The sequence below is a fragment of the Mustela putorius genome, unplaced genomic scaffold, assembly GCF_011764305.1.
Source record: "Mustela putorius furo isolate JIRA1106 unplaced genomic scaffold, ASM1176430v1.1 tig00003869_pilon_pilon_pilon, whole genome shotgun sequence".
Lineage (NCBI taxonomy): Eukaryota > Metazoa > Chordata > Mammalia > Carnivora > Mustelidae > Mustela > Mustela putorius.
Genome location: NW_025422021.1, coordinates 33,090,281 through 33,108,490, shown reverse-complemented (window position 1 = coordinate 33,108,490; position 18,210 = coordinate 33,090,281). Strand labels below are relative to the sequence as shown.

Sequence of the window (18,210 nt, the reverse complement as noted above, 5' to 3'; positions counted from 1 at the left end):
ACACGAGCTTTCTTGTTGTGCCCTGTTCCCACCCCAGGGACTGCAGAGGCTCTGGTCCCCAAAGGGAAGGCTCCGTGTGGGCCTACTTTCCTGTCATCCAGCTGACCAGCCCCACGGGCCACATGGCTCAAAGCCGTGTCAGGGCTCCGCTGCAGGCTCAGGAAAGCAAGGACATAAAGAATTTTTCCCAGAGAAGCAGTGGCTGCAGGGGCTTCAAGCACAGGGCACTGGACCCATCCCCCTGCCCCTGCAAAGGGGAGTGTTAGACCCAAACGACTCATGGCAGGGCGGAGACACCCAAGAGGAAAGGTAAGGTGTGGCCCTTTCTGTGGCCCTGAATGTCATCCACACTCTTCTCCGTGGGGGACCAAGGGAAAGAGCTGGATCTTCTCAGAGGGCCTCGCAGGTGCCTTGAGTGAACAGGGCGCTAGCAGCACTAGGGACAAAGCCCCGTGTGGCTGGCCGTGAGATGTGGCTTGTTTCCAGCCCCCATGATAGCCAAGAGGATGGGTCCCCACTCAGGCCATGGGTGCCAAGGATGGCTGGCCCGAAAGCAGGAGGCTTCAGAGGAGAAGCATGGCTCAGCTGTGCAGTGGCCCCAACAGGTGGTGCGTGGACAGGAGTTTTCAGGATCTTCCTCTGGGAAACCCCTCCCAGCAGCCCCGCCTCCTCGGGACAGAAGCCTGCAGAACTTGGAGGGTGGTGGGCAGGCTGCGGGAGGGGGCACAGAGCCCTTGTAGCCAGCCTGCCAGGACCCTCCGGAGGGGGTGAAGCTGGGGCTGCCTGTGCTTGTTGCCCGCGTGCCCTCAGCAAGGGAGAGCCACCTGTGCCCCAGGGAGTCCCGCAGTCCTGATCTGAGCTCCACTGCAGGCGGCGACATCCTTAGCCCCACAGGGCCTTCCATTCCTCATCTGCAGAATGGGGAGTGGTGCCGACCTGCCCACCCCTGGCGTCTGGAGGGGGTGTGCCAGTCCCCTGTGGGAGGGATCTCTGTCCTGAGATGGAGCAGGGGAAAGGAGTATGGTGCCACCTCCAGGCTCTTGGTCCCCAGATGGAACTGACGGAGCTAGACAGGGGGCTGGTCTGCAGGACACTGTCACTGCCTAGACCTGGGGGGAGGGGCAGGTCTGAGGGTGGGGCTGGGGGCGCTGGGGTGTCAGAAGGTGCCAGATACTCTGATGTCTCCCTCGCTCCTCCTGTGCCACCTGCAGGACCTTGTTCCAAGGGCTGGGCCACAGAAGAAGGGGTGTTGCGGGGCTGGGCAGTAGACACAGACCTGGCCTCAGAGGTGGTCCAGCCCAGGGTGGTCAGGAGAGCACTGGACAGGGGGCCAGCACACCTGACTTGAGGGGCTGGTCTATGAGCATTCCCTGGGGCCTTGGGCAAGTCCCTCCCAGGCCTCAGGACTTTCTCAGCGGAGGCGCTAGACCAAGGCCAGCAGGGGGCGCCCCACAACCATAGTGGGTCCCAGGAAGCCCTGGGGTGAGGCGGTGGCTCAGATCCAGGTTTGAAACTGGAGGTGCTGGGGGAGGAGGAATGGGGTAGGCACCTCTGCTGGGCACTCAGGGGTGACTCCCCAGATGCCTTCTGTGGACTCTGTTTCCCAGGGGTCTGGGCAGTGGCTCTAGGAATTCGAAGCCCCTGCCCCACAGCTGATGTTGGGAAAGCTGTGTTTTCCTGAGAGGTTCTGGGTGATTCTGATGCTCAGCGGCCTGGAAACCCCCAGCCCACTAGCAGCCTCCAGCGGGGAGCAGATGTTCCTTGTCGGAGTCTGAGGCTGACCCCAGCAAGGCCACACTCCCAGCTCTGAGGCCTGTTTGGTGCCTGTAACCCTGTCATCCAGTTGGTACAACCCCAGAGCCCCATTCAGGCATCTGGGGCTGCAGACTTCAGTGAGGGGACCAGATGCAGTGAGGGGACCTTGTCCCCGGTGCCAGCCCAGGAGCTCCCTAACGAGCCAGCAAAATACTGGACAGAGGGCATCCCATCTCTCTCCCAGGCCCATAAATGTGTGCAGGACAAAGACGAAGAAAAATGAAGGTGTACCAAAGGTGCTGAAAGAACATTGCCTTTTTCCTCACGACTGAATAAATGCGGCTAATAACACAATTCTTCCCATTTCAGTGCACCGGTTAAATGCAGAGACAGTCTCTTCCTTATTTTTTAAACTGACTCTGAGTTTCATTCGAAAGGAACGGTCAATCAGGACAGCTGTGAAGCCGGCCTCCAGGAAGGCCCCCAGCGTCCCCGTCCTCTGATGTGTGCCCCTCTTCTGGCAGAATATGGCAGAAGAGAGAGCTCTTGCTTCAAGTAGGTAATAACGACTCCCATCTTTGTGGTTCCCTTACCTCTGAGGAGAGCCCTGGGCCATGCTGGGAGCAGGCTCGTAAGAGGGGTCCATGCAGGGAGAAGCAAGGCCTCCTGTCCCAGTCAGGCCCTCAGATGACGGCAGCCTGGCTGACCCATGGTGCCAGCTAAGGACAAATCTGAAGGCAGAAACCTCAGTAAGGTGCTCCCAGAGCCAGGAAACCACGTGAGATCACATATGTTTATTGTTTGAAGAAACTAGATTTGGGGGACACCTGGGTGGCTCAGTCAACTAGGCCTCTGCCTCAACTCAGGTCATGATCCCAGGGTCCTAGGATCGAGCCCCACATTGGGCTCCCTGTTCAGTGGGGAGCCTGCTTGTCCCTCTCCCTCTGCTCTTCCCCTGCTTGTGCTCTCTCTCTCTCTCTCAAATAAATAAAATCTTAAAAAAAAAAAAAAAAGACACTCGATTGTGGGTCATTTGTTACGCAGCAACAGATAACAAATCCAGCAAACAAAAAGATTAAAGAGGAAGAGGCATTTCAGACGTGAAGACATCGCATAATTGTAGAGCAGTAGTCCCTCAGACCGGGTGGTTCAGACCCCAAAGTATATTTCGTTCCGATCAACAGATCAGAGCAGAGAAATCTGAGATGTTTCACACGAAAAACATTGCCCTAAGACGACGACACCACAGCTAAACCATGGGAGAAAGAAGGAATGGTCGATAGCAGTCTCCAGAGTGCTGGTAAACTATTTGCGGGTGGGGGGAATAGGACCTGAGGGCAGCCCTGCCCTACATAAATCCCAGATGGAACAAGAGATACCATAAGCAGGTGAAGCTATAAAACCCCCGAGGAGGGGCTGGGCAGGTCAGGTGTGCCAGGGGCCTCACCACCCATGGGTGCTGGGGCAGGCATAGGGACCAGCGTCCCCTCCCACTGGAGGAAAAGCCTCAGTCACCCACGCCGGCCCCCAGGCTCACTGGCCAAAAGGTGCATTGGGCTGTGCACACTCTAATGCATGACTTCACTCTCTGACTCTGAATCACGGAGGTGGCGCCGTGGTTATTTATCTTAGCCCAAAATGACACGACCCACATGTCCATTAATAAAAGTAACTGGATGTCCCTTCGAATTCTTAAAGTGTGATATAGTCACAGTATGATGAAATCCAAGATGATACGTTCAAAGACTGATGGCATCAGAAATGCTGGGCAGGTGACATAAACTGATGAAACAGGACCCGCACCGATCCCGCAGCTTTTGGCTCGGGGTAGACTGGAGGGGAGTTGCCCCTGTGTTCGTGGGGATCCCCTTTTACGGGTCAAAGTGTTCTGCTTCGGATTTTCCTGTGTTTTCCAAACGCTCCAAAATGAACATGTGTTATTTTTATCATCATGAAAAGAAACAAGCACCGTGTTTTTAAAAACTGCCCAGCTCTGTAGCAATCTGAGATAAAGATCTGTTTCAAGCACTTGGTGTTGAGTTTCCCAAACAGACCAGTGACATGAGGCGGTATGTCTTCTCTCCCCACAAGGGGGAGGGGTGGTCAGCTCCCTGTGACAGGGGCCCTGTCATTAGAATACCCTGTTCTCTCTCCTCTAGCCTGGGCTGGGTGCACATTAACCCTTTGTGTTCTGGCTACAAGCACGGGGGGGGGGGCAGGAGTAAGACCTCTGTTCCCTCTGCAGTGGTGTCCCCAGGATGGTCCTGGGTAAGAGAGCTGGAGACGGTCATGAGCGTTTTCCTCTGTGACCACAGGATGCTGATGCTGAAGGCCAGAGTGCAGCTCCTGGGACCATTGAAGCAGGGGCTGGGCTGGGCTGGGCAGGACTGGGTTAGGCTGAGCTGGGCTGAACTGGGCTGGGCAGGACTGAGCTGGCTATGACTGAGCTGGACTGGGCTATGACTGAGCTCTGGGCTGGGTTGGGCTGAAATGGTCAGGGCTGAGCTGGGCTGGGCTAGACCGGGCTAAGCTAGGCTGAGCTGGACTGAACTGGGCTGAACTGGGCTGGGCTGAACTGGGTTGAACTGGGCTAAGCTGGGCTGAAGTGGGCGGAACTGGGCTGGGCTGAGCTGGGCTGAGCAGGACTGGGCTGAACTGGGCTGAGCTGGGCTGAGCAGGACTGGGCTGAACTGGGCTGAGCTGGGCTGGGCTGGGCTGGGCTTAGAGTGGGCTGGGCTGGACTGGGCAGGCTTGGCTGGACTTGGTTAGGCTGAACTGGGCTGAGCTGGGCTGGGCAGGGCTAGGATGAACTGGGCTGAATTGAGCAGACTGGGAAGGTTGAGCTGGGCTGTGACTCAGCTGGGCAGGGCTGGGGAGGGCAGCATGGAATCAGAAAGCACGAGTGAGCAGAGTTTGGAAGCACCTTGAAAACTCGTATTTACCTAGTCAGCCGTGGCAGTAATTTGTGTAAAGACTGAATTCAAACCAGACAGCGTACACTGTGGGACCAGGACTGTGGCTTCTAGCCCACAACCATCCCCTAAGCAAGGAGCTACACTGGCAGGACAGGGGTCACCTGTCCAGGACCCAAGCTGTCATGATACCCTAATACCCTTGAGAAATCACCTAACTTCTCCAGGAGTGGGGGTATCATCCCCAGAGCCTCCCTGCACTAGAGCCGCGTCAGGCTAGTCCCTGGGGAGCATCCCAGTGCCTCCATCAGACTCGGCCCTCCCCGACCCTCCACATCTCACATGCCTGGAGAATGGTGGTATTAACAAGGGCCACACAGGTGAAGGAAGGAGGGACGACAGGTGGAGCCCTCAACCGGCCTCCCCGGCTGCTGGCTTCCCTCCCGTGTACCTGCACGTTCTCGGCTGGGAAGCTTTGCTCTGACCGTTGGCGGAAGAGATATCCGCAGACCCCCTCTCAGTGGCCTGGGTCCAGGGCACCGCTGCATTCCTGTTGTGAGGGGTTCCCCTGTGGCCACTGTGAACCAAGGCTGCGGGGGAGGCTGCATGCCCCCGGGGCTGTATTTTTAGATGATCTCATTTCTTCACCACCTCTGGCTCTCACGGGGAAGGAGGAGGCCAGGGCTGCTCCAGGGCTGAAGCCACGCCATGACCTGGGGCCTCGGGTTCCAGCATCCCCGTCGCCAGCCCAGGGGAGCCCTCAGGGAGTCCTCCTTACCGCTCTGGGCACCGCTTTAACCACCAAAGGCTTCCCAACCACCACCGCAGATCCTGAAAGCCTTTGCTCACCAACCGGCATGTCTTTGTGATAGTCACTTTTCCCCGGTTGACAGATGAACACAAGGCCACTTGGGGACCTGTCAATGACCATTAGAGAAGTGAGTACCATCAGGTCCTGCTCACACCCAGGCCCTGAGCTGGGGCCTCTATGCGCCCCCTGTGTCTCCAGCCCAGCCTCCACTGTCCCCCTGCAGTGCTTTCTGCTGTCTGTCCTGGTCCCTGGGGTCTGGGAGACCTCAGCCCTCCTGACGTGGCCAGTGTGGGCCTCCAGATCTGAAGCCTGGGAGGGGCATCACCTCTCTCCCTCCCCCACCAGGCCCTCCCTCCCCCACTCCCTTCCAAAGCAGACAGCGCTAAAAATACCCTTCTGTCCGTCCCCACGTGGTGCCCAGCCCAGCCCAGCCCAGCAGGCCATCCGTACCCCTGGCTGGCTGGGAAGTCCTATTCTCCGGCCTGAGTTCTCGGAGAACCAAGGGCCAACTGAGAGGTAGGGTCCCCGGGACTCTGGAGTGTGGACATCGGGGAATGGGAGGTGGGATTTGGGGCAGAGAGCAGCAGGGGAGGGTGGGATAGCCTGTCGGGGCATAGAGATCACAGGGCTGGGTGTTTGGACACAGACCCCTAATCCCAGTCAAGCTGGGCCCCTTGGGGTATGGTGAGGGCTCAGCCGGCACACTCCCCTCAGTGTCTTGGCTGGAGAGGTGGGCAACGGGGAGGCTGGGCCACCTCCTCCAGCGGCAGCCAGGACCCCAGGGTCTAGTCCCTAGGGGCAGCTGGCTTTAGGCCCTTTGTGTCCCGCCTGCTGAAGCCCTCCTCACTCCTGGCCTGGACAGGCACCAGGCTGAGGCTCTGAGGCTCTCCAGAAGCCCCCACCCCTTTCGTTCGGGACCACAGGGTGGCAGGTGTCAGTAAACGCAGCTGAGGCCCTGGGAGGAGGGGGGTGGAAACTCTGCCCACTGCCCCCGAGGCCATAGCGGCTGGCCACAGGGAACGCAGGAATGACGGGAATGTGAGGCCTGGGGGGCAGTGGCCAAGGGCTCGTCTTCTGGCCTCACTCAGCCAGAGGGCCTCCCTGGGAGGCAGAACGGATGCTGGCCAGGCCCCCGACCTGTCCCGTCCTCGCTGGGCTCCCTGGGTACTGCTGTGCTCTGTAGGCACGCTGGGAGAGGGGGTGTAGGGAAGGGCCTCAGTTCCTGCCACCGACCCTGGCACCGGCACCGAAGTCAGCAGGGCCCTCCTTGCCCCTTGGCATCCACAGGTCACGGTTCTCTTTACAGACCTTAGTTATTCTGATCTTACTTATTTCACCAAGGGTTTTGGTCCCTGCGTGGGGCCGGTGTCCGTTTTCCTTCGCTTTGCTGGCTCTGCAAGGCGCCCCCTGGTGGACAGATGATGTCCCGGGGGCAGCTTTTTGAACCATTTAGGTAGGTAGCTCCAGGTGAAATCTGGGGCAACTTTCTTGGGGTAAAATGTCAGGAGTACATACAAGAATACGCACATAATTAAATAAGCCAGAAGTACCCTTGCTGAATCCGATGATATGCACATGGATTCGAAATCACTGCCCAGAGAGGTCTCCTTAGTAGTATTTGTCTTTACCAACATACACCCAGGGTCCTGTAACCTGGGGCTCAGCACGTGGGACCTGAGCCTGGCTCCCCCACTTCTAGCTGTGTGATCTTGGACAGGGGATGTGAGTCTCTCATGCTTGTGTTTCCCCACGTTTACGCAGACCCTGGGTGTCATGCAGCCCACGTGAGGAAGGCACGCCACCCTTGAGAAGCGGCCTAGACCCTGGGGAGCACTGTGACCACAGAGTCCTTTCCCCGCCAGCCTCTGGATCTGCAGTTGAGAAAACTGGCACCAAGGTCACCCAGCAAGGTCATGGCAGCCCGAGGCTCCATGTAACTGTGGACAGTGAGGACCGGTGGGGCAGGAAAACTTCCAAAGACCCTCATCACCCTCCCCAGCAAGGTCAGATTTGGAAACAGAGAAAGCCACTTGGAGTTGGGGGGGCCCCAGGGATAGGGGTCTGCTCTGCATAGCCCGGAACTGTGGAGGACGCTGGGTATGGTTTCTGTGCCGGTGTGGCCCTGCTCTGCTTACTTGGCTGGGGGTAGGTCTCTGGCCCTCTCTGAGCCTCAACCTTCTGACCATAAAATGGGTCTAATGCTAAGCCAACTGTGCAGGGCGACGGGGCTGAACAAGGCACTTGGCACATCTGTGATGCTTAGCCAGTGCTGGTGGAAGATGGAAAGGGCGGCCGGCTGGGATGGGTGACTTGGGCAAAAGAGCCATGCCCTGCCCTGGCTGACCCTGCCCTCTTCTGTCCCCAGGATCGCAGGCGGGGCCCAGCTCTTCTCTCCGTGGTGCGGGTGGCCATGGTGCGGAACGTGGACGATCTGGATTTCCACGTGCCGTCGCACGCACAGGACATGCTGGATGGCCTGCGGCGGCTGCGCTCACAGCCCAAGCTGGCCGATGTCACGCTTCTGGTGGGCGGCCGGGAGCTGCCCTGCCACCGAGGCCTCCTGGCACTCAGCAGCCCCTACTTCCATGCCATGTTCGCGGGCGACTTTGCTGAGAGTTTCTCGGCGCGTGTGGAGCTGCGGGACGTGGAGCCCAGTGTAGTGGGGCAGCTGGTGGACTTTGTGTACACAGGCCGGCTGACGGTCACGCAGGGCAATGTGGAGGCGCTGACCCGCACGGCCGCCCGCCTGCACTTCCCCGCCGTACAGAAGGTGTGCGGCCGCTACCTGCAGCAGCAGCTGGACGCCACCAACTGCCTGGGCATCTGTGAGTTTGGGGAGCAGCAGGGGCTATTGGGCGTGGCCGCCAAGGCCTGGGCCTTCCTGCGGGAGAACTTCGAGGCCGTGGCCCAGGAGGACGAGTTCCTGCAGCTGCCCCAGGACCGGCTGGTTGCCTGTCTGACCGGGGAGCTGCTGCAGGTACAGCCAGAGCAGAGCCGGTTGGAGGCCCTGCTGCGCTGGGTACGCCATGACCCGCAAGCCCGGGCTGTCCACCTCCCCGAGCTCCTCGGCTTGGTGCGCCTGGACGCCGTGCCCAGACCCTGTGTGCAGCAGCTGCTGGCCACCGAGCCGCTGATCCGGGAGTCGGAGGTGTGCCGCGTGGCCCTGTCGCAGGGCCACGATGAGGTGAGCAAGGGGCAAGGAGGGGAGCCCCGGAGACCCCAACCTGCATGGGGCTGGGGAGTACAGGGCACCTATTCCCCCGTGCCCCAAATCTCACAGCTCTCCCTGCCTTGGGCTGGTTACCTGTGAGGGCGTTCCTGTTCATCCCCAGGGCGCCGGTTATATCTCACACCCCAGATGTGAGGGGGAGGGGAACCCAGAAGTGACTGAATTCTCCCTGGTCAAAGCCCACAGCTTGGTGCAGACAAACCTGGAAACAGGCTTAAGGCCGTGTGAGAAAGGCCAAAGCTGGGCTGGGGGGATCCGGGGCAAGCTGGCCAGTCAGGGAGAACTCTCTGGAGGAGGTGGCACCTTGGCTGGGCCTTAGAGCAGGGCTAGGAGCTTGGCAGGAAGAGGGCCTGGGCCGAGAGTGCAGCAGGCCCCTTCCTGCCCCTTGGGGACAGGGTCGAGCGTTCACGGGCTGCGGTTTTCGGTTGGTGCCGCGATGAGAGGGACAGCTCCAGACACAGCGACAAACAGCCGAGGAGTCTGTCTGTGGCTAGACAGCCGGCTCGGGGCCCTGCTCTGGAGGAGCCCCCAGGAGCCAGGCCTGGGGACACAGCTGTAGCTCCGGCCAGGGTCATGCTGCAAGGGGACCAAGTGCGACCCACACTGTTGTCCGGCGCCACTGGGCACAGCAGGCCGTCCTGGTGCTGGCAGCTGCCTGCGGCCCTGTCCTGCCAGGCAATCACCTTGGAACTGGAGGTGCAGGCCTGCTGCAGGAGGGGCCAGAGACGTGGGGGAGCCCCAGGGGCCTGGGAGCTTGGAGCAGTTGGCCACTCACCAGCCAGGGTGGAACCCTGCTGGGATTTCCCGCCCAGCCAGGGTCATCCAAGTTTAGCACCCGCATGCTGGCGCAGGGGAGGAACTGGGGACAGAGTCAGGGTTGGCACCCAAAGATGGGTGCGGGGACGCCTCTGGAAGGCATGTGGGACTGCATGCCGGGACTGCGGGGAGGGAGCAGCGCTCAGGTTTGGGTCACAAATGCACCTGCTGTCCCTTCTCTCCCTGTCCTGAGAATCTACCACCATGTCTGGCCCCACGCAACCATGGTGCACACACACACATGCTTACACACATGCTCACATTCCCCATGCGTGTGCACCAACACAGCTGCCCCACCAAAGTCCAGCCCCAGAAAACGCCTGCTAGCCCCCGGGGCCCCTTGCATGGGGAATAGAGGCACCGGCCCCTCTAACCCAGCCTTCCTCCCCCACAGGCACAGCTGGCCCTCCCTCAGAAGCTGGAGGAAGTTCTGGTGGTGGTGGGCGGGCGGGCCTTGGAGGAGGAGGAGGAGGGCGCCCAGGAGCCCACCCCTCACCCCAGGAACTTCGCCTTCTACAACAGCAAGGCCCGTGAGTAGCCCTGGCGCCGGCCCTGCAGCCCACGAGGCCCTCGTGTCCGCCGTGCAGGTGGAGGGACTGAGGGGCTCCAGGGAGAGGGCTGCAGGAGAGCCCCGAGACCAGCACAGGCAGCGGGGAGGCTGACAGCGGGGACACGGTGGCCTCCTCACCCTCTAGCCACAGCCCCCAACTTTGGCCTTTTGGGGGTCCAGAGTCCAGGGTAAAGGGTGTTGCTGCCCAACCCACCCCGTGTCGGGGGACAGTCACTGGCTTGCATGCCCCGTGGAACCTTGGCCCCAGGGGGAGAATGAGGAGCTTGGAGCAGTGGCCCAGAGGGTAGGAACCCAAGGACTAGGTCAACTCAAACAGGGTTCTTTTTTTTTTTTTTTTAAAGATTTTATTTTATTCATTTGACAGAGAGAGATCACAAGTAGGCAGAAAGGCAGAGAGAGAGAGGAGGAAGCAGGCTCCCCGCTGAGCAGAGAGCCCGATGCGGGACTCGATCCCAGGACCCTGAGATCATGACCTGAGCCGAAGGCAGCGGCTTAACCCACTGAGCCACCCAGGCGCCCCTCAAACAGGGTTCTAATTCCAGCCTTTTAGCAGCTCACTTCACTGCCCTAAGCCGGTCCTCATCTGTGGAAAGGACTCCTCACGTAGTGAGGGCACGGACCTGACGGGCAGGGACGGGGCCTCTCCTGCCCAGGGCCCCATTACAGGGTTGCCCAGAAAATGGGGAGGAGTAGGAGGACAGCAGGATCTCTGGAGGGCTACACTGGCCCTGGAAAGCTCTTCTGAAGGCTCTAAGGAGCGTTGGCCGGTGTCCCAGGCCCACTGGGCCAGTCACCAGCCACCCCCATGACGTCATTGGCTGGCGGGCTCTAGGAAGCATGAGACCGGCTGTCCCAGGTCAGGGGCTGACGAGGGGATTTGGGGGCTGACGTCAGGAAATGAGCTCTGCTGGCTCCACCCGGGAACAGCTGTCCCTCCAGCCCCAAGGGGAGGACAGCGGGGGGCACAGTAGCAGGCCAAGACCTGGTGACCGCTTGGCCGTCCCCACCCTGGGGTGACACAGACATGAGTCAGGGGGACACGCAGTCCCTGCCCAGAGGGCAGGTGCCCAGCAAGACCGGAGTTCTGCGTGTCCTAAAGCCGGTTGTCAACAGTACACAGAATCTTCCCAGGGGACCTCCCAGAGGCCTGGGTCTTCCTCACAGCTTTCCACGAGCATCCAAAATGTGTCCGTTTGCTCACACACTCCCACGTTGACTCTCTCATTTTGAATTTTTCAAGCATTTTCTCATCACTTGTCTCAGTTTACCCTCATGTAGCTCCTTGAAGGTGGGCCCGAAGTGGGTGTACGGCTCTGTCCCTCCCCACTGTGGCAACAATCCCCAGGTCCGCTAACAGAGTAGCAGCCCCCTGACAAATACGGGTCATCCATGCTTCCCCCCGCCTCCGAGTGAGGTGGGAACTAGCCCCCTCGACAGAGGACAAGCTGAGGCTATGCGTCCCCAGGGCCCACAGTGGTGCATGAGAGCGGGGGTCTGGACTCGCCCCAGCTGCTGCAAGGCCCACATCTCCCCATGTCCCCTGCACACCCGTGGCGGCTCATGGCCCACTGGGTGCTCAGGGAGAAGAAAGGAATGATGGTTGAGGAACGAGTGAATGAATGATGTTCATGTTCTAACCCACCAGGGACCAGAGGTCAGGCCCGTTCACATACTACCCCGTGTCAGAGGTGGGACCCAACCCAGGGGCCCAGAGCCCGGGCCACCTCCCTGTACACCCCGGGTGCAGTCCTGTGTCCTGTTTGCATGCTGGGCTTCGGGGGGCCGTGTGGGGAGGTGGGAGCCCTGGGGAACCAGACCCGGCAGGGGCACGTGGAGCAACTGAGGTGTCCCCAAACCCCACCTCACCCCACGGCAGCCAGCCGAATCCCGCCCCGTGCTCCTCCCCAGGTGAGGGAATACCCCTGCTCGTGGGAAGAGGTGCTGGGGAGAGGGGAGGCAGCAGCAGCGAGCTCAGCCATGCTGACCCTCTGCCCCTCTCTCTCCTGGCCAGAGAGGTGGATGGCGCTCCCGGACTTCCCCGACTATCACAAATGGGGCTTCTCCCTCGCCGCGCTCAACAACACAGTCTATGTCACAGGTGGGTTCCCAGCAAGGCCTTCCAGGGAGCTGATGACTGTGAAGCCGTGAAGCCACCGAGAATCGGCTGTCCCCTCTAGCTCAGGCGGGACTCTTCTAGATGTTTCCATGAGTTGGAAACTAGGACATTTAAAATCCATAGGTCCACGTGTGGGTACAGGGAACCGGCCCGTGTTCTGTCCAACATGGAAAGCCAGGGGGGACTTGTTAGGTTCCCGCAGCCGGGGTCTCCCCCAAAGGAACTGTGTGGCAGGTGGGAGGGTCACCTGCTCATTTATATCCGGGAACTTGGAGGCTCGTACCCAATTTGGTTGAGGAAAACAGCTGTACCACGGGTAAAGATCTAAAACCATAGATCTTGTTCTCCTTGTTTACGGGGTAGGGAGGGACCTGTCCAAGTCACACAGCTAGGCTGTGCCACCTGCAGTCTCCCCCACCACCCAGCCCAGCATCTGGCACCATGGGGGCCTGGCATGGGGAGAAGAAGGAGAGAGGACCCTCGGTACCCAGCCCCCACTAGTCTGGAGACCCCAGGCTGAGGGGACAGGTCCTCTCCTACAGGTGGCTCCCGGGGCACGAAGACAGACACCTGGTCAACCACCCAGGCCTGGAGCTTCCCTCTGAAGGAGGCCACCTGGAAGCCAGTGGCCCCCATGCTGAAGGCCCGCACCAACCACGCCAGCGCGGCACTCAATGGGGAGATCTATGCCATCGGCGGTAAGGCCTCCCCCTCCCTCTGCCCCAAGCGGCCTCCTACTCATGGCAGCCCCTCACCACCTCTGGGCAGCCTGGGAGCCTCTCATTCGCGCAACAGTGTCTCCCCACCCCCATGTCCTCATCAGGGACCAGAGAGCCCCCCGGCCTCAGGGACCGCAGAGACATGCTCCCCCGTTCCTGCCCTCAGGAGCTCGCCATCTGGAGTAAACCAGCCCCACACCAGGGTGCCTGGATGTCCAGGGGTGAGGCTCAGGCATGAGCCTTTATAGCAAGCTCCAGCAAGGATTCTGAAAACAGAATGATGGTGGGGCGTGCTGGAGCCTTGAGCTTCCAGCAGAGATGAACACTCCCATCCCCAAAACAGGGAGCTCAGTCCTCTGCTCAGGGTCACCCCCTCTGTGGAGCCCCTGGGTTGAGGGGACCCACAATGGTTTCTCCTTTGCTGTCCCCTTTACTCCCGCCATGCCCCCAGCCGGAGCACAGAGGCCCACCTAATCCCCATTATGCCCCAGAGCTGTGGCAAGGGGTCACCCCCGGGACCCCTACAGTCAGTCAGATACTGAAAAACAAAATGACCGTGGCTGACCAAGAGTTCCCCAAAACCTCTGTGGGTGACAGATGGGCCTTGAGGCCACTGTTGAGTAACCCAGCTGTCCCAGCCAGCCCCTGCGCCCCCAGTGGCTACCAAGCCCAAGGCCAAGAGCAGAGAGCACACACAGGTCCTGAGCCCCAGGCAGGTGGGGGCCCCCGGCAAGCAGCCTGGACTCGAGTGTTCCCGGGTCCTGGTGCCCACACCCACACCACCTGACGTGGTGGCCTTGGGCAAGCAGCCTTGCCTCCGCTCCCCGGCTGTGGAAGGGGCTAAGTCACAAGCCTCGCAAGGCCATGCCTTCCTTCCCTCACCTTCCTCTCCCCTCCGGGGAAGCCCTCGGCTGCCCCTGCAAAGCCCCCAGTCCTGCGCTTCCGGGGCCCTTCCCTCGTCCCTGGCCCCCGGCAGCCCTGACCTCCCCCACTCCGACAGGCACCACCCTGGACATGGTGGAGGTGGAGAGCTATGACCCCTACACGGACGCCTGGACCCCCGTCCGCCCTGCCCTCAAGTATGTCAGCAACTTCTCCGCGGCTGGCTGCGGGGGCCGGCTGTACCTGGTGGGCTCCAGCGCCTGCAAGTACAATGCCCTGGCTCTCCAGTGTTACAACCCTGTCACAGGTGGGCGGCGCAGGGCCTGGGGGGTGGGGTGTCGGGACAGGGAGCAGGCAGCCACAGGTCTCTTCCAAAGGGCCATGGCCCTGTCACAGGTGGATGAGGCAGTCCCCAGGGGAATGGGGACTAGGGGCTGTGTGGCAGGTGACAGGGAGCCCACCTCCGGGTCCCAAAGCTGCCGGCTGCGGCATTTGCCTAGAACCTGCCCCACGGGCCAGGAGCAGGGCCCGGACCTGCAAGCCTTGGTGGGCGCTGGCTTAGGCTCCAGTCCCCAGGCCAGAGTTGGGCTCCAGGGGGGTCTCCCGTGTCGCCCCCTCTCTCCCCTCTCATCCTCCGGACAGTGCAGGTGATCACAGAACCCATTTTTGCAGGGTGGGTGTGAGAGTCCCATGGGAGACTGACAGTACCCAGGGTCAGATGGGGCCCCTAGTCACCTGACCCGGCCAGTGGGCGCGGGAGAGGCAGAGGCCCCCAGGTGAAGGTGGGCCCGGCGTGTTGTCCCCCCGCAGATGTGTGGAGCGTGATCGCCTCGCCCTTCCTCCCCAAGTACCTGTCCTCTCCGCGCTGTGCCGCACTGCAGGGAGCCCTCTACCTGGTCGGTGACAACACCAAGAAGGTCTACGTGTACGACCCTGGGGCCAACCTGTGGCAGAAGGTGAGCCTCGGGCTCTGCCAACCCAGGACCCCTGACACTGCGGAGAGCCAGCCTGGGGACGGCGGGGCCTGGGGCTGTTACCGCAATGGAAGGACGGATGAGGCCCGGAGCCCCTGTGGAGACAGGAGAGCCAAGGCCCGGGGGCTCCTAGTCACCATGGGTGCTCTGTCCCTGGCCCGGGGTGGTCTGTTCTTCTCTGGGGCAAAACCAGGCTCAGCCTAGGGAGCGTTCAGGGGCAGCCTGGTGTGGGCCAAGCCCCGGAGGGAGGGCACCTCCTACCCGAGGGGGTGACCGAGCAAGGGAGAGGAGCCCTTGGCTGTGGGTGGGGTGGGAGCGGCCCACATCTTGGTGCTCCATTTCTCTCCTTGCTACGGAGAGAGCAGATGCTGGGCATCTCAGGCCCGAGCCTTTCTGTGTGTTCCTTCTGGAGAGAGGAGGGATGGTGCCCAGTGCCCATGGCAGTGGCCTCAGCACTAGCCAGACACCCTGGGTCTGCCTCACCTGCCCTAAGATTCTCAATTCCTGGAGGCCCGAGAGGGCAGCCTGCTTCCTGCACTCACCCGGCCCGGGGCGGCTGGCCCACAGTGGGACCTCGCCATCCTGCCGCCTGCAGCTGTCCCCCGGTGTCAGTGCCCAGCTGACGGGAGGCCCCATTACCCTGCAGTGAGACAGGTGCTGCGTGGGTCCTGCCAGGATGCCACTTTCTCTCGGGGCCTCCCAGCTGGGCCAGAGCCAGGCCTCTGCCGGGACCATGCCGCTGCTCGGGGGCCTCCTGGCCACAAAGGGCTCCACTTGGGCCTCCAGGCCTCCTCGGGGCTGGTTGCCCCTGACTGTCTGCACATGCAGGCCACAGACAGGCCTCTTCCTTCCCACACACTCTGGGCTCTTCCAGAAGGGTCCACCTCTCTTCTGGCCTCTGGCTCCCACCTCACAGCCCCAGCCCAGGCCATGGGCGGAGGCAGGAGGTACAGGGGCAAAGTGAGGTTCCCCATGGCAAGAGCGGCTTCTGGTGTGTGTGTGTCTGTGTGTCTGTGTGTGTGTCTGTCTGTCAGAGCTGAGGTCACATCTGTCCCCTCCAAGAGAACAACCAAGAATCAGAGGCCCAGCCCAGAACTTGCCCCGGGGAGCAGCTCCAGGCTTGGGCTTCCATGTCCCCAGCCCCATCTGACACCCCAACTCCACATATGGCCAAATTGGGGCCCAGGAGAGCAAGGAGCCTGGACACATCATCCTGGGAGATGTGAGCTGGAGAGGAGAGCACTAAAGGGACAGTCTGAAGGGCCCCGGGGGAGAGGGTCACAGGGAGCCAGGGTGAGGTCCCAGGGAGCAGGACCAGGTGCTGGCTGTCCTCTCTGCATGTCCCCTGTGCCCTGCACCATGAGGTTCCCTTGGCCATTGCCACTACCCCCCCCATGGGCCCCTGACCACTGCCCCCCCCCAACAGGTGCAGTCCCTGCACAGTCTGCATGAGAACGGCGCGCTGGTGCCACTAGGTGACGCACTGTACGTGACCGGCGGTCGCTGGCAGGGCATGGATGGCGACTACCTCGTGGAGATGGAGGCCTACGACCGGGGGCGTGATGCTTGGACCCGCCATGGCTCCCTGCCCCGCCTCTGGCTCTACCACGGGGCCTCAACCGTCTTTCTGGACGTGTCCAAGTGGACCCAGCCCTTCAGCCCGGCCCAGGAGCACTGAGCAGCTCCTCGTCCCATGGGGCCGGGCCCGGCTGCACCCTGACCCTGAGGGACAGCCCCCTCTCGGGTTGGGCTTCCTTGTCCACTAAGTGCTGGTCTCGGGCCACCGGGGACATCAGAGGACATAGCCTCAGTCCCCGCAGCCACCGCACTAACTGCACAAAGTGGCAGCAAGGGCTTGGACTCCCACCACCTGCACGGCAGGGAGAAGCTGCGCTCCTGCCCTTGGCGGGTCTGAGGCCTGAGACTCAGGAGCCGAGGGGTCCAGGAGATGCAGTGTGGCCGCCCCCAGCCGTGTGTCCTACCTGTGGCTTTGGGAGGTGTTGTACAAGGGAGGAGTGGTCCAGGAAACTGCAACCCAGAGCAAAGGTCCTGGGGTGGGTTGGCCCCGGGCTACTGTGAGCCCGCTTCTGCCTGGCCCACAGCTGTGTGTCCACATCTGGCAGTTGCCCCTCTCTGGCCCCATGTCCATCACACACCGGGAAGGGAGGAGCAGGGCGTGGGGTCAGGAGAGAGGGTCCGCTGCCCATGTGGGGGTTGAGGGGAGAGAGGGTGAGTGAAGTCTTCCCAGGGAGGTGAGCAGGAAGGTGTGTTCTCTGGCCAGGATCACCCCTGTTTCTCGGGGTCATTTGATCCAGTGCAAGAATGAGAGTCCCAGCAGCAGGCCCATGAAGGGAGAGGTGGGGGTCCTACAGGGATTTCTGACAACACCTCTTGGGCAGGTTGATGCCTTGCTCTCAGGTGGCCTCCTAAGCGAGGGTAGCAATGCCCCCATGGGCTCCCCCACGAGCACACAGTGTGACTCAGGGTGCTTCAGGGCTGCCTTTGCGCCCCCAGATTCTGCCTGGGGTCCCATGGAAAACTGGTGCCAACACTCCCCACCCTGGTCCTTCTCACTGGTCCTTGATGAGGTATCCCACTGAAGGACTCACACTGGTGCTAAGGGGTCCTCCCCTTTTTCTGTGAGCTTCATGGAGGCACACAGGGCTGTAAGTTGGGGAGGTCCTAGGTCCAACCTGATTCCGGCTCTGGCACTGACCGTCTGACGCCTCAGGAGCTCCCACCTCCCTCTGGACTGAGTTTCCTCTCCTCGAAGCCTCTTCCTTGAAACCCCCAGGGGACCAGAGAGGCCTCTGGCATCCCTGGGCTCCAAGGAGGGAATCCTGGAGTCCCTCCACATCCACCTTGCTCCCAGATCTGAAGCCTCATGCCCATTTCCCGTGGAAGAATAGAATTTGCACCTCAAGGGTTAGACAGAGTAGGGCGTCCTGGGGGTCTGCTTCCAAAGAAGCACGAGCCCCAGATCTGAGGCCGTCTAGTCAGCTGGGGGAGTGGACGGACGTGAAGATGACGGTTTCTGGGATCCCTGAATCTTTCCATACGGAAATCTCCTGCAATGTTTTCCAGTTATTGAAGCTACTCAGCCAAACACTTTTAAAACAAAGACTCAACGTGTCCATGGACTTCTTTTTATCACAAATGGGTTGGAAGGGGGGTATTCTAGAATAAGACCGGCTTCTGTTCCTGCACAGCATGGGGGGCAATGGTGGGGAGCTCGTGTTTGGGGTGGGGGAAGCTCAGCCCACTCCAGGGCCTGGTCCTCAACATTTGGGTGCCAGATCCCCTCATCTGATCTGCTGAGCCACCCCCATTCATTGGCTCAGGCCAGTTGTGTCCTTCAGGGTCCTGGGAGGAAACAGATGACCCCTGAAATAGAGTAACAGAAGGCAGTGTAACAAAGGGCTACT

General features: G+C 61.0%; 1 protein-coding gene across 2 annotated transcripts; it reads left to right on the top strand.

Moving 5' to 3' along the window:
• Positions 1-5,906: 5,906 nt before the first annotated feature.
• KLHL30 (kelch like family member 30) lies at positions 5,907-17,914 on the top strand. Of its 2 annotated transcripts, XM_004743718.3 has the most exons (9): positions 5,907-5,994; positions 7,240-7,481; positions 7,844-8,662; positions 9,918-10,053; positions 12,106-12,192; positions 12,753-12,908; positions 13,930-14,118; positions 14,622-14,767; positions 16,212-17,914. In XM_004743718.3, exons 3-9 carry the CDS (start codon positions 7,889-7,891, stop codon positions 16,461-16,463), a joined length of 1,740 nt encoding a protein of 579 aa, XP_004743775.1. In that variant the 5' UTR covers positions 5,907-5,994; positions 7,240-7,481; positions 7,844-7,888; the 3' UTR covers positions 16,464-17,914. The 2 variants fall into 2 exon arrangements, with proteins under 2 accessions (XP_004743775.1, XP_004743776.1); XM_004743719.3 differs by lacking the exon at positions 7,240-7,481.
• The last annotated feature ends 296 nt before the right edge of the window (positions 17,915-18,210 follow it).

Bases quoted from the DNA above. Each gene is read 5' to 3' on its own strand.
- KLHL30 (XM_004743719.3), top strand. From the start codon at position 7,889: ATGGTGCGGAACGTGGACGATCTGGATTTCCACGTGCCGTCGCACGCA. The intron at 8,663-9,917 runs GTGAGCAAGGGG...CCTCCCCCACAG, and splicing joins TGTCGCAGGGCCACGATGAG to GCACAGCTGGCCCTCCCTCA. The intron at 10,054-12,105 runs GTGAGTAGCCCT...TCTCCTGGCCAG, and splicing joins CTTCTACAACAGCAAGGCCC to AGAGGTGGATGGCGCTCCCG.